The 16137-nt window shown below is 41.7% G+C and overlaps 1 protein-coding gene across 2 annotated transcripts; it reads right to left on the reverse strand.

Annotated features, from left to right (window-relative positions):
• Nucleotides 1–1296: 1296 nt before the first annotated feature.
• On the reverse strand, nt 1297–14994 carry ZNF483 (zinc finger protein 483). Of its 2 annotated transcripts, none has more exons than XM_081152009.1 (6): nt 14919–14994; nt 12437–12978; nt 10378–10466; nt 9712–9838; nt 9227–9322; nt 1297–5934 (listed from the first exon to the last, which is right to left on the reverse strand). In XM_081152009.1, exons 2-6 carry the CDS (start codon nt 12822–12824, stop codon nt 4364–4366), a joined length of 2271 nt encoding a protein of 756 aa, XP_081008135.1. In that variant the 5' UTR covers nt 12825–12978; nt 14919–14994; the 3' UTR covers nt 1297–4363. The 2 variants fall into 2 exon arrangements, with proteins under 2 accessions (XP_081008135.1, XP_081008136.1); XM_081152010.1 differs by lacking the exon at nt 14919–14994 and adding an exon at nt 14394–14635.
• Between the last annotated feature and the right edge of the window lie 1143 nt (nt 14995–16137).

Genomic DNA, 16137 nt, shown 5'->3' on the forward strand with positions numbered 1-16137 from the left:
ACTACGACTAGTACAGTAAGTTAAGAAAGAGTGGAAGGCGGCATAGTGCACATTCAATGATGAAAGGCAACAGCAATTTACTGCAGGCACAGCAAATGAAAAAGCTATCTGTTGTACACCAAAGTGTTAAAGATACCACACTAGACAATATTTAAGACAGTATCTAATATTAGTCACTTTTCAGCAACAATCTAGTGAGTTTGATAAGTATTTTTCTAATAGTCAAAAAAGAATCCAAGAATTTCATATGACAACCAAATTTCCAACAGAAATTTAAACAACTTGTTACCAGGATTTGAGCTTATAAACTTAGCCAGCTATAAAACAGTGTGAATTCTCACACACACACACACACACACACACACACAAAGAATCTTAGATGGAGAGATGATAAAAATTAGTTATTTTAGTTAGGGTGATTGAGTTAGACATTTATGAGGAAGAGACTTAAAAAGATATTTACAAATATTGAAAATTTCAATTCTCTAAGTAATTTTGCTCATAGAATACAAGAAGTTTCTAATGATATCAAAGATCAATTGATTCAAAATTTGAAAATTTGCAAGTATTTATCTTCAGCTTTAGATGAGTTGTAGAACACAAGACACAGCCCAGTGAAAACTTTGGATAATATTCTGTCTCAAAGAACATCCAAATTTACAAAGAAATGTCAATTCACTGCCTAAAGATTCACTCAGGGCAGATATTTTTGATAATTATCCATGTGTCAGAGAAGAATTTCAGCTAAAGATAGAAAAAATTGTTTCTATTATAAGAACTCTAGCTATGTAAAGTCAAAAGACCAGATGTACTGGCATTTTAAAGCAAGAGAATGGTGTTTTCCTCATTGCTTTGCTCCACTATCTGATACTGAAAATATTTGTGTGCCATTTTCTGAAGCAAACTCAAAAAAAAAAAAAAGTCATGCATACAGATGCTAAGATTCTTCAGTATATAGGTGAAAATGCTATAAAATAATAATCGCCAGTTTATGGAACTGTACTGAAACTATGAAACTCCTAAAAGAGAAAACGGGGGTGGGGGTGGGGGTGGGGAGGGATTTCATGACATTGACTTTGGTAATTATTTCTTGGACATGACACCAAAAGCACAGGAGAAAAATAGGCAAAAATAGACAAATGGGACTACATGAAACTCAAAAACGTCTGCACAGCAAAGTAAACAGTGCCGAAGGAAAAAAAAATATTCTAATGGAAACAATGGGATGGGAGAAGATACTTGAAAATCGTAAGTTTGTTAAAAGGGGTTAGTATCTAGACTAGATAAAAAACAGCTGAAACTCAAAAACAAAAACCTGATTAAATCATGGGCAAAGGACTTAAACAGACAATTCCCTTAATATATATAAATGGTTAATGAGCATATGAAAAGATTTTCAACATCACTAATCATCAGGGAAATGCAAATCAAAACCACATCTGTTAGAATGGCCACTATAAAAATACAGAAAATACTAAGTGTTGCTAGGACATGAAGAAACGCTTGTGCACTGTTGGTAGGAGTGTGAAATGGTGTGGCTGCTATTGAAAACAGCATGGAGGTTCCTCAAAAGGTTAAAATTGAATTACCACACAATTCAGCAATCTCACTTCTGGGTATATATCCAAAAGACTGATAAGAGATCTTGAAGAGATATTTGTACACCCATGTTCACTGCAGCAATATTCACAACAGCCAAGAGGTAGAAGCAACATACATGTGTACTGAGGGATGAATGGATTAAAAAAATGTGGTGTAAACATACAATGGAATATTATTCAGCCTTAAAAAGGAATGAAATTCTGACACACTACATGAACCTTTAAAACACAATGTTAAGTGAAACAAGCCAGGCACAAAAGGACAAACACTGAATGAATCCATTTATATGAGGTACCTTGAAGAGTCAAATTCATAAGAAACAGAAAAGTAGAATAGTGGTTACAGGGCCTAGGGGGAGGGAAGAGTGGGGAGTTATTGGCGAATGAGGAGAGTTTCAGTTTGGGATGATGGAAAAAGTTCTGGAGATGAATGTGGCGATGATTGCACAGTAATGTGAATGTATTTAATGCCACTGAACTGTACACCAAGAAAGGATTAAAAAGGTCAGTCTCACATTATGTATTTTTACATTAAAAAAGAATTCTAAAATAAGTAAAGAAAAGTAAACTCGTTGACAGGAGAAGCCTTGTCCTGTGGTGGGACTTGAAAGACATTTCAATAGAAACCCATTAAAATATTTTTTAAAGCAAGGTCCTCATTTTAAAGTAAACATCCCAGAACAAGCCTCTTCTCAAGAATTTTACAAATTTAATTCTTTATATAAATTATATTTTTTCAGAAAACAAACAAACTAGGGTTTATATATTTTTAGAAAACAAACCAGGGTTTATATCTTTAAAAAACAACCACACACCATAAAATTTAAATCAGGTGAACGGTTCTCATAAGCCAAAGTCCTATAAGGCTAAATGTCTCTGGTTGGTCTCTCTTTAGTAGGAACTATGCAGATCACCTTATTACACAGCAATAGCCGAACTACAGGCTTTGGGGGAGTGAGGGCACAGGGAAGAAACCAAAAGCATTACCCAGAGGCAGCAATGCAAACTCAACCCACTAAATCACAGCAAACATTGCCGTGCCTCAGATGAGTGTTACGGACCTCTCTGCTTTGATAAGCTGAAAGTTTTTTGCCTTAGTTGTCTTTTTACGCCTCCAATGCCAACGTCAGCAGCTCTGCACCACTGCTAAGTCAGTGGAGCTCCTCCAGGACCCTATGGCCTGAGACCCAAACCTAACCGACATAGGGTTTTTAGTTCCTTTTGCAGTTAGAAGCTATTATTCAGATTCCACCAATAAAATTCACAAGCAGTAATCCACTAACATCTGTAGCCTCCGTTCCTTTGAGTCTAATCTCACAACAGATGACTTAAGTGAAAATTTATTATTTCTACATTCTCTTCCTGAATTTTACTATCAATGGAGTCTCTTTAGATTTTAGAATATGTTTTCTCCAGGTGGTAGGGAATCAGAATATCAAATCCCTACAGTGGGCAAGTCAGGTTACACACTGCGAGAAGTTGGCCCCCAAATAGAAGAGTAGACTTCCTATTTAAATGGAGCAGCTGCTGTCTCAAACCACTTGACTGTCCCATGAAATATGGGTCTAGTGTTGTCATCCCTTATATTTTTTCAAGACAAGCCTTTTATTTGGTATGAAATTTCCTATTTTAAATGGTGGCAACTAATTACACACACACACACACACACACACACACACACACACCACAGAAAACCTTACCATGCAGACCAACTAAAATATGTCAAAGGGCGCAACTTTAGCTCATGATCTTTGCCATACATAATGTTTACACTCCAATTACAGGACACTGTACTTAGTATAGGCAAAACTTAAAAAAATAAAACTCTATTTTGCAAAAGGCAACCCATCCAGAATAGCTGTTTTCAGCACTCGCTTCCTCCCACCCCCACCATCCCCCAATCTATTTTCCTAGGACTGTAACTCTCACGTCTGAGATGGCTCAGGTTCATGCCCTCTAGATCCCCAATCCTCTCAGCCAAGGCCCAAAGGAAAAACAGGTTAGAGTGCTTTGTCCAATTAAAACATTCCCTGAAGGCAAACTTGTTTCAGCTTCCCTGACCTGTTCCTGTTTATAGCATTCTAGCGTCAAGTATTCAAGGCATCCAGTATTCAAAAAGGATACTACATTCTCACTAAGCCAGAAGTTTAGCATCCTAAATGAGTAATTTTCTACTACAGAAACTTGAAAAATACAATGAGTCAAAAATGTTTAACTTATTTTCACAGCTTCAGAAAATATGAGGTACAAAAACAACAACAACTTAGACAACATTAGTCCCAACCCTTCATTTTACCAGTTCAGAAACTGAAATTCAGAAAGGTCAACTGATTCACCCAACATTATATAGCAGATTGGTTGGCAAACTGGGACAGAACCCAGGTTATATTACTCCAATCAAGTTCTCTATTACACTACATGGTAGTGGAAGGGGAAGCTAGAAGAGAGGGTGATCTTCTGAAGAGGTTAAAAAGATAGGTCCTGGGCACCCCTCTGCTGCTTTTAAAATTCGTATTTGGCCTTTTACAATCCTTTCACATCTCATACTATTTTCACCTTCCACATGATGTTTCCAATCTTAACTACTATCTTCCAAAAGTTAACATCCTTGCAAAGAAGGGTGAATGGGGAAAAGTCTGTTTTTCCTAGCTGCCAACCTATCAAAGTTGCAGCTACTAATCAATGTGGTGGTTATTTACATCCGGGTTTCTAATAAGGGATAATTTTGATTAAATTTCCCCCACCTTGCTATGGTCCAAGAATCACTCTCCAGAGTGAAATCCCCGATGTCTAATGAGGCCTGAATTACTTTTGAATGTCTTCTCACATTCATTACATTCATATTCTTTTCTTCCAGTGTGAATTTTTAGGTGTTCTACAAGGATTGAGCTTCGACTAAAGGTTGCTCCACAATAGTCACATTCATAGGGTTTCTCTCCAGTATGAATTCGATGATGTTCATTAAGAGATGAGCTTTGACTGAAGGATTTTCCACACTCTTTACATTTATAAGGTTTCACACCAGTATGAATTCTCTGATGACGACTAAGGAGTGAATGGGTAGGGAAGGCTTTCTCACACTGACTACATTTGTAGGGTTTCTCTCCTGAATGAAGTCTCTGATGATAAATTACAGATGTAAAATGGCTGAAAGTCATCCCACAATCATTACATAAGTAGGGTTTTTCTCCAGTGTGAATTCTCTGATGTCGGGTAAGGCAAGAATTCTGTCTAAAGGCTTTTCCACACTCACCACATTTATAGGGTTTCTCTCCAGTATGAATTCTCTGATGCTTGGAAAGGGATGAGCTATGACTGAAGGATTTTCCGCAGCTGTTACATGTGTAGGGTTTTTCTCCAGTATGAATTCGCTGATGTTGAATAAGAGATGAGCTGTCACTAAAGGGTCTCCCACATTCTTTACATTTATAGGGTTTCTCTCCAGTATGAATTCTCTGATGTTTAATGAGGTGGGCCGTTAGGGTGAAACCTTTTCCACAATCATCACATTTGAAGGGTTTCTCTCCACTGTGAGTTCCCGTATGTGGTGCGAGGGATGAACTGTCACTGAAAGCTTTTCTACATTCCTTGCACAGATCAGGTTTTTCCCCAATGTAAATTCTCTGATGTTTGGTCAGAGAGGTATTATAGCCAAAGGCTTTCCCACATTTGCTACACTTATGGGTTTTTTCTCTAGTCTCTGTTCCCTCATCTTTATTCGAGGTTGTATCCTTACGTTCACTTTTCCTACATTTCTCACATATAGGGGTTTTTCTTCTCTTAACAAGGGATAAGCTTTGAGTAAAGTCTATCCCACAGTTACTGCACTTCTGGGGCTTAGTCCCCATATAAATTTTCTGATGTTTCTGACGTTCAGTAAGAGATGACGAGTGACTTAAGACCTTCCTGCCTTCATTACATTTCCGTGACTTTTCTCCAGTGTGCTCTTTGCGGTTCATAACAAGGTCTGAATGAAAACTAAATGGTTTCTTGCATTCATTATACTTCCGAGATTTTTTCCTTAAGTAGACTCTCATATGTTTAACTATATCTGAAGATTCCTTGAAATGACTTCCAAAGGGGCCCTTTTCTGGGTCAAATTCCTCACCCTTATTGCCTCTCCCATGAGTTTTCTTTTGTGTGCCTGCTACTTGTGAATATTCCTTATTCCTACGACCCTCCTCTAATCTGCCACAATGTTTGGAAGATTCTCCCATCAAGTCATAATCACTACCCATTAGGTACCTCTCTATTATTCTATCTAAAGTTGATTCGTCCATAAGAGCATCTTGATTTCGAACAGATTTCTTCAATTCACCTCTAGGTTCACACTCTAAAAGAAATAACACAGAATATTTCCTGTTTGCAATAAAGGAAGGTGCTGTATTTGGGACTAAAATAGGAATAGGGGTAGTGATGACTATAAAGATTATAACTTGGACAGTTCTCAAATAGAGTCTTATAAAACAAGGAAGGGAAGAGTGATATAGAGAAAGTAGGTAAAATAGGAGTTAGGAAAAATATTGAGGGAGATGAAATGCTTATGCTTTATAGTTAGAAATGCAAGTTCTTATCCTTATTTCAAATTTCTATAATAGGTTCATACTTATTCTTCCTATATCCAATCTATTCCTTTTTCAAACAATAATAATAATAATAATAGTGCATTTATTGAATACTTACCAAATGCAGGCCAAATATCAAACACTTTACTTGTATTTCTCTTAATCTTCACAACAACTCTACGAAGTAGGTCCTATTACCCCTGTTCTATGGGTGTGACAGGTAGGCACACAGAATGTAAGCCGCTTGCCCAAGGTCACATGTACTATAAGTGGCAGTGCCCAACTGTTAACCTAGTCTGACACTAAAGCCCAGGCTTTTGATCTCTCTATACTATATTGCCCCTCCTCAATGCAGTCAAATAGCACTAAGTTTATAGGTGTGATATGCAATAGCATCTATGCTAGACTTTCAAGGTTACCACAATCTCGCCCTATCAACCTCATGGATACTCTAATCAAACATCCATTTACTGTACCTAATATACTACAGCATTTTCAATCCTGTTCTTTTAGTCTTCACACTACCTAGAATGCAATCCCATAGCACCTTCACTATCACAAACATATAAATTTGACAGGGCCTAGGGTTCAAGTCCCACAATCTCCATGGAGCCTTTTCCACAACTGATCTTTATGCCCTTCTCCACGCTTTGAATTCATTCATTAACCATATCATCATCCTGGCTCTTAGTCATGAGATTACACTGTCACTTTTATAAAACCATTTTTTAAACACATAACTATAAAACACAAAATCCTATTACCTAGAAATTAACTATTGTTAATAACTCTGTGTATTTTCTTCTAGAAATTGCTCTGTATTTTTATTGATTTAGAGAAAGGAGAAGGGCAGGGGAGAAAGAGAGAGAGAACAAAACAAGCATCGATCAGTTTCCTCACATGCACAAGCAGAGGGGGATTAAACCCACAACCTAGGTATGTGCCCTGACTAGGTATGTGTCCCACAACCCTCTGGTATATGGGACGACGCTCCAACCTACCAAGCCACACCAGCCAGGACTAGAAATTGCTCTATATTTTAGAATGGAAAAACTGCACAATATTTTGGATTACTTTTCTCATTTAAAATTCTTTATCTCACGGTCGCTCATAAAAATAATTTTAATCAGTTATATAATAATAAATTCTATATTACTATACTTATACTTATGTACTAATATAACATATATTAGTTTAATTATTCCCTTACTGAATGTTTATCAAATAATTAATATTTCCTCAAGAGTAATAAAAATGGAATTACTGAACTAAAGGGTAGAAAAGTCGAACTATCACATGAAGCATGATGAGAAGTGCCTGGGCACTCATCGACAGTCAAATGATCTTTCTTTAAATCTTTGTGAATATGATTTATAGTAAATAGTATTGTTGCTTTAAATGTATATTTCTTTGTGGCTCAGCTGGTTGGGCATTGTCCCGTGTACCAAGGGGTTGCAGGTGCGGTTCCCAGTCAGGGCACATGCCCGGGTTGTGGGCTCCATCCCCAGTAGTGGGCATGCAGGAGGCAGCCGATTGATGTTTTTGCTCTCACATTTTTATTTAAAAAATTTTTTAAAAAATATATCTTTATTGATTTCAGAGAGGAAGGGAGAGGGAGAGAGAAACATCAATGATAAGAGAGTCACTGATTGGCGGCCTCCTGCACGCCCCCTACTGAGGGTTGAGCAGGCAACTGGGGCATGTTCCCTAGCCAGGAATCAAACCTCAAGCTCCTGGATCCTAGGTCAATTCTCAACTGCTGAGCCAAGCCGCCCAGGTAGGGCAATTTTTTTATTCTTTAAAAGAAACTAAGGTACTAATATGTAAGTAATTTTTTTAAAATATGTTTTTATTGAGCCCGGCCGGGCGTGGCTCAGTGGTTGAGCATTGATCTAGGATCCTGGAGATTGCGGTTCGGTTCCCCGCCAGGGCACATGACCGGGTTGCAGACTCTATCCCCTGTCGGGGACGTGCAGGAGGCAGCTGATCAATGATGACTCCCTCCTCATTGGTGTTTCTCTCTCTCTCCCCCCTCCTCCCTTCCTCTGTCTGAAATCAGTAAATATATATATATTTAAAATGTTTTTACTGATTTCAGAGAGGAAAGGAGAGGGGGAAAGAGGTAGAAACATCAATGATGAGAGAGAGTCATTGATTGGCTGCCTCCTGCTCATCCCCAACTGGGGATCAAGCCCCCAACCCAGGCATGTTCCCTGATGGGGAATCGAACTGTGACCTCCTGGTTCACAGGTTGATGCTCAACCACTGAGCACATGGGACGGGCAGTAATTATTTTTTAAATGTAAAATGGGATTATACCACACATGCTGTCCTCTGGGTGAATTCATATTCATCCTTTGAGATTCAACTCAAATTTAACTAAGCTGTTGCTCCTATATCTTCCCAGTGCTCCATACACATGCCATTATTACAGCATAAGTCCCATTACTAGCACTTTTTGTTTTGATATCTGTATCTGTGGTGTCCATAAAAATCCTTTCAGATCTCCTCTGAGGCACTTAACTGACAGCTAAGAGCACTTGCTGCCGCTCTATGAATTCATCATGGCATCCACTCCAAGGCCACTCCCCACGGCTGGTCCCAGTGGGTGACAAGTACAGCAGGGAGACCAGGACAGAGGACTCTGAGAGGAAACTCTGGCTTGAGGAGTCTTTCTTGGCCTTGCCAAAACTTTCTTAAACTGCATTTTAGTCTAAGACTCCTCCTGCCCACTCTTTCTTCCCTCTCATTCACAGGCGTTATACCTGCATCACGCTCTGGTATCACTCCTGGCCTCTTCCGGAGCCCACCCCATTTTCTTTCACTGGAATTTTCCCTAATAAGTCTCCGGCATGGCTAATCATGTCTTGGCATCTCCTTCTCAGAGACGCCAAACTAACAGTCTCCCATTAAAACGAACATCCGCAAGGCAGGCTGTATACTCGAATCATCATTCTATTTTAATTTTAGCACTTGGCCCCCCCAACAGTTCAAAAGCTCTTCCCAAATGACGTGACAAGCAACTGTTTTAATTTCCTTGTCTGCTTTTCACCAACTCACCTGCTCTGGAGCCTTCTGAGGCTTCTTTTTCCAGCAGCCACGGCAGTTCAACCCATGTTATTTGGGAAATCAAATCTAATTTGGTAACTGGAAAGCCTGCTCATAGAGAGAAGAATTAAAAAATGGCTGTTTTCCATAGAACAAAGTCAATCAGCACTCACACATAGAGTGTGGTTCTCCAGTGAAGAGGGGATGCTGTCAAACATCAGACATCAACACTGAAATCTGAGGAGAAAATGGGGGAAGGTCCAGCCTTCAGGAGAGCAAAATGATGCTAAACATCTCCAGTTCTATGAATCAAAGGCCTTTTTGAGAGAAAACACTGCAGAAAAGCACATTTTCAGGACCCATTTTTAGGATTAATCATATCGCCCCTGCATGCCCAGCCAAAACAGTTTATAGCACTTATCAACTTATCTTTCAATAATAGTGGACAAAAGGATAGCCAGGTTAGATGCTAGATCATGAAGAGAAGGTGTCTTTACCCAGAAATTCTAGGCTCCTGAAGTTCTCCAGTAGCACTTCCTTATATAGCTCCTTTTGAAAGGATTCCAGCTTCCTCCACTCTCCTCGGGAAAAGTTCACAGCTATATCCTTCAATGTCATGGGTTCCTAGAACACCAAACACAGTCTTTTTCCATTGTATTATTCCTAAATAGATGCTAAGATTTCAGAGAAGTGGTTAATATACAATGTATTAGTTCTGATAGTATTTAACTTTCTAAGGATTCCAAAGCAAGCTACCAATACTTATCTATTTCTTTCTAATCTTAGTGCATTGGCTAGAATATTCAGAAAATACTCATTAATAACAGTAAGGTTAAAACATCCGTATGTTTTTAGGGGCATTGTAAGGACTGCTTTTTATTTTCCAACACTATCCAGCTGGGGATGTTTATTATCATGTTAGGAAATATAATTCTATTTTCACCTGGCTAATTTTTTATCAAGAATAACCATTAAATTTTAGCAAACACTTGTTTTTGTTTTTATTACAATCAGACTTGTGACAAATTCTCCAAACTGAAGAGTAACTTGGAAGAATGTGAATAGGAGACTGTCTTAATTATTCTATCTGGTATTGTTAAACCACTCAGTAGGAGGTTAGTAAGTATTCACTTAAGAATGAAAACCAGTAAAAGGAAACTTACCCTGGACTCAGTGTTTGGAAGAACAGAAACTATTTTATCTTCTTCAGAGTTCTCCTCTTGGGAAATAACAGAATTTTGAGAAACTAGATCTAGGAAGGAAAGAAAAGACACAGTCCAGTCTTCCAAATGAATTCCTCAGACTAGAAATTCTTATATATGTCTCTGGAGAAAAAGATCATTAAGAAACAGAAAAAAGTTTGTTCCCATTCTTTAAACCAGAAAGAAGAGCCACAGATAGAGTTTCCCATTAAAACCCAAGCTTATCCCCCTGCCCCGTAAAATATCCTTCCAATTCCTAAGCTCACAAAAAACTGATTTCGTTCATTCCCTACACCCACAGTTTAATGTATTTAATTTGCATAATAATTATTTTAAAAACATTCATAAGATGTATTAAGGTAAAACCACATATTATTTTATGTATTAATTTTTTTCCTCATAGTCCAACCACAATGCCTTGCACAAGAGTCACTCATTTAATGACAGCGCCAAGCTGGTCTCAAGAACTGAAACCAGCCCTAGCCGGTTTGGTTCAGTGGTTAGAGCGACAGCCCGTAGACTGAAGGGTCTCAGGTTCGATTCTGGTCAAGGGCACATACCTTGGTTGCAGGCTGGATCCTCGGCCCCCGGTCAGGGTGCGTACAGGAGGCAACCAGTAGGTGTGTATCTCTCATATCGATGTTTCTCTCTCTCTCTTTCTCTCTCCCTTCCACTCTCTCTGAAACACAATGGGAAAAATACCTTTTGGTGAGAACTAAAAAAAAAAAAAAGAACTGACTCCAGCTCTGAAGACACCAACAGATTCCTAATGACAGAAACCAGGAATCTGAACATATGAACTGAGTGTTTTAAATACCCTGAGATATTAACAGCACTTCTAATAAGGAAAAAGTATTTTTAAAAATCATACTTCACTTTCATATGAAAATAATTTTAGGCAGTTTATTGATTGGACAATCAATGGAAACTAAGAATCAGAACTATGCAAAGAGAAAAAAGAGCTTGTTTTAAGGAGACTGTTCTATCTTACAGAATGCTAGAGCAATTGATTCATGAACTTGTTGATTGCAGGGGCTTCCACACAGAGGCCCCAACTTTGTAGAAGCACCATGCTGCAATGACAGACAAATCAGAGAGGAGTCAGGAAGCCCAAATTTTGGGTACACCAATGAGCTGTGTGACCACAAATTAAGTCTGTGGAGGTAAACGCTATTTCCCCACTTATTTCAGAACTCCTGGTAGGATACAAACTGTTACACATATGTATTGAGAGCCTTATGGTAAATAATTTACAAAAACATTTGGAATATTTGTAGCTATAGAGGGATTTTACAAAAGTTGAGCCACATGCTCTCAAAAAGTAGCCATCCTAGAAGTCTTTTTATCAATATTTTACAATGACATAATCATGTTATAATTCATAGTGCATATTTTGTACACTTATATGTAATGTATAATAATATAATTATGAAAATGTAAGTCAGCTGTTCCCTAAGGCTGTGGAACTGCACTACCAACAGGGTAGTTGCTGGCCACATATGGCTATCTAAATTTAATCAAAACTTCAATTCCTTATTTGCACTTGCCACTTTTCATGTGCTTAACTTGAAATGCAAAACAATGCAGAACACGCTTCCAACATCACAGACATTGGATAGCTCCATTCTAAAAATGTGCTACTCCACACACTGAAGTTAAGGTCTGGCTGGATGATGTGCTTGTGACTCCAAACATTTCCAGATTATTTTTTTCTCTCCTGGGTTCTAAAGTCCCCCCTTGCTCAGGGGTGAAGGGAAAGAAATTATTTCTTGAGCATCCACCATGTATTATACCTTACCTTATTTAATCCTAACAACACTATAGATAAGATGGGATCCCTTTTACAGACTAAAGTTCTGAGAGGTTATGTAGCTTGCCCAAGACCACACAGTAAAAGGCAGGACCAATTCAAACCTAGTCCCTTAGTCTCTTCTTAGTAATAAACTGCTGTCTTTTGGGGAGTTACTTTAATACACTAAGGAGATCTCACCCACTTCCTCCCTCCATCTATAAGTCTCACCTTCCTTTTCTTCAAGCGTTTGGGTCAAATCCTCTATTAAGGTCACCACTTCCTCACTATTCTCAGGCTGTTGTGACTTTACCCAAATCCTGATCTCCCCAGGCAAAATGGTCAGGAATTGCTCAAACACCAAAAGCTCTAAAATCTGTTCTTTTGTGTGGATGTCTGGTCTCAGCCACTGAATGCAGAGCTCCCAGAGCTGATTCAGGGCTTTTCTGGGTCCAGCCTCTTCTGAGTAACAAAACCACCTGAACCTCTGTCTGAAAGACTCTGGGTCAGTAGTGTTTCCTCTTAGGACAGCTTCTTCATTCCCATGTGTATCCATTCTTAGGACCTTGTTTTGTTCATTTGAGGCCAGAGTTTGAGGCTCTGGGGAGACAGCAGTCATCTTGTTCACGGGTACTATGGCTTGCAATGTGTTATCACCAGCAGGAATTCAGTCCCCTTCAGACTCTAATTGAATAGCAGTACAGTCCATCAACAGGCACTATATACAGCAAATATCAAGCATTCCAAGGATTCAGTTTATGGTCTTGCAGAAACTGTCAAGAAATATAAGATATTAAATAAGTGAAACAAATCATTAATCCTAAAAATACTGTTCTTGGTTTGATTGATATCAAACCAAGTAATCAACATATATATATATATATATATATATATATATTCTCTGAGGCCTAAAACAGCCCTGCCCAACTACTATATTAAAAGCATAATTTTCACTCAGCTGGTGTGGAGAAGTGGTTGAGTGTCAACCCATGAACCAGGAGGTCATGAGTTCAATTCCTGCTCAGGGCACAAGCCAGAGTTGCCAGCTGGTTCCCCAGTAGGGGGCGTGCAGGAGGCAGCCAATAGATATTACTTTCTCATTGCTGTTTCTCTCTCTCTCCCTCTCTCTCCAAAAAATCAATAAAAACATATACATATATTTTTTAAAAGCTTGTTTAAAACAAAACAAAAAATGCATAATTTTCTTTGTAGGTGAAAAGCCGAGGAGTTACTTAAGGGTAACTAAAGGTACCCTCCAAGAAAACAGTTTCTTCAGACTAAATACTCCTCATAAGCAAAACTGATCAGAAAATGCTCAGGGCTACAGCAGGATGCAGTTACAGACCCATTCATCAACTCCTGCCCTCTCTCAGTGATGGCCACACATTTCCACCAGTTGCTCAAGTCAGAAGCCTGATTTCATATTTGCCTATCAAATTCCTCCCATAATCAATAACCCAATTCTGGTAACTTAATATCCTAAGGACCTCTCCATTCTATCCTACTGAAACTACCTAAGTACAGGCTTCTCCAATCCAGTATCACATTGTAGCCCACGGTTTCCTTCTAATATGCAAAATAGGATCCCTCCTCAACAGTCTCCAGATAAAATTCAAACGCAGAAGCCATGCGTGATGATCTAGAGACCCTGCCGGGCTGAGCCCACTTCTGGAGCTCTGTCTAGCTGCCTTTGATGGAGACTGCAGCAATAAAGAACCATCTCCCAGTTCCCAGACACTATCCCCTTCCATCCTTTGCGCTAGTGCCATCCCTTCTCCTTGAAACACAGCCTTTTTTTCCCTCTCCAAGCAAATGTTTTCCATTCTTTAAAACCGTCATCTTTCCATCCTTTCACCTCTGTGTGAAGCTCTCTCTGATCCCCAAGTGCTCTTCTGCAGAGAGCCTGTCCTGTGTGGCATGCATTCTTTCATTCTACAAATAACTGATCTCCAAGGAGCTGGGGACAGGGCACCAGGGAGGCAGGCGCGGACAGGTCAAACAGGGTCCCCACCCTCAGGGCACCCCGGAAACGACAATACAGCCTGAGATGTACTACCACGCAGCCAGGGCCAGAACACTCTCCTCCTATGGCAACTATGGTAGCAATAATCACCCACCTCCGAGCACAGAACCGGGCGCACAGTATGCATGACATCATTTATCCCTCTGCCAAATATTAGGCGCCTACCATGTACCTGGAGCCTCGCTGGGCACCTGGGACTCTGCGGTGACTAAGACACTCCTCTGGGTCTCCAGAGAGCTTATAAGAGAAGCACCGCGAAAATGTGACGCAGGCAGAAAGTAGTTCTCCGGCAGGGGGGCGGGGGGATGTGCCTCCCAGGGGGCGCTGGCGGCGCCTGAGCCTTTTTGGTTACCACGCCCGGGGAGCAGGGATGCGACAGGTGCCCAGCGGGCAGCGCCAGGGGTGCTGCGAACCGTCCTGCAGTACACGCGGCGGCCCTTCTCCCCACCACGACCCGGCATTTTCCCGCCGGAAATGCAAACGTCCCTAAATTTCGAGACCCCGGGCGCAGGGAGGGGATGGATGAAAGCTCAGTCATTTCCAAGCGTCCACCTCCCAGGGGAGCTGCGCCATCGGGCGCGCACAGCCAGGTCGCCCCGCCGCCCTCGGCCCCCACCCCGCCCCAAGCGAGTCCTCGGAGCCGGCGGCCCGGCGCTGGCCCCCCAGTGAGGGACCCGGGGCAACCGCTACCTGCATCAGGCCCAGCCGCGGGGACCGGCGCTGCCGCAATGAGCCTCCGGACGCCGGTCCTGCAGCAGCTGCGCGCGCACGCCGGCGGCGGCCACTGCGCCTGCGCGCCGGCCGGGCCACGCCTCCCGGGGGCCGCCCGCCCCGCTCCGCGCTCGCGCCGCGCTCGCCACGGGCTCCCCGCCCGGCGGGCCCCCCACGCGGCTGGGGGCCCGGCCGCGGAATTACTGCTGCGCCAGAGGCCTCCAGGCCTAGAACATTCCGGGGTTTCAGGTCTGTGGTGCTGGGGTCTCCTTGGTAACCTCGAAGCATCCCGCCCCCTTCTCCTCCCTGCGCGTCCCTGAAGCGGAGGCTGGAAACCCCAGCGCGGGAGCGTGTCGGCGATGCCGGCGCGACGAGCCCCGACTGCGCCGCGGCTGGAAGGAAACACACACTGATTTGTGTGGCTCGCAGTCCGCCACCATGGTCCGAAACACCACCACCATGCTGCGCCCGGATTATTGCAATAGCCTCTTGATTTCACTGTTCTTCGCTATTAGCCAAAAAGAGATGCTTAAAAAATGGAAAACAGAGCATGTCCCTCCTCTGCCTAAAACCCTGCGAAAGCTTCCCATTTCGCTCAGAGTAAAAAAAAACATTTTTACAGCAGCCTGTGAGGCCCATGGAAGCTGGGCACCCGTGGCCCCCTGACCTCTCGCTCCGCTTCCCCTCCCGTCCCGGGCCCCGGGCCCGCCCGGCTCCTCCCTCCGGCCGCCGCGCCCCGGGAGGCAGCGCTGTGCTGCGCTCGCCGCGCCTGCCTTCGTGTCTTCTCAGCGAGGCTCGCCCACCACTGTCCTTGTATTGGAACCCACCCCTTCCACTCCTGTCTCCCCTGCTAACATCGCATATGATTTTCTTATTGTCCGCCTTCACGAGAATATCAGTTCCGTAAGGACAAGGATTTTTATCTGTTTTTTTCCGTGGAAGTACAATCCCCAAGTCCTAGAACAGTACCTGGCACATAGTAGGTGATGAATAGATATTTGTTGACTATCTGAATGGGCACTTGTATGGATTACCAGGGGCACAGCAGAAAGGGCCGAGGAACTCCAGAAGGATTATTTGGAGGGTCCTAATAATTAGATGACTTTTGGAAGGGTGGAGTTGGGAAAGAAAAACAGTCTAGATTGAAGGAGCACAGTGGGTCAAGGCCCTGAAACATTAAATGGACAGACCAAGCTCA

This window comes from Miniopterus schreibersii, assembly GCF_964146895.1.
Source record: "Miniopterus schreibersii genome assembly, chromosome: 11".
NCBI lineage: Eukaryota > Metazoa > Chordata > Mammalia > Chiroptera > Miniopteridae > Miniopterus > Miniopterus schreibersii.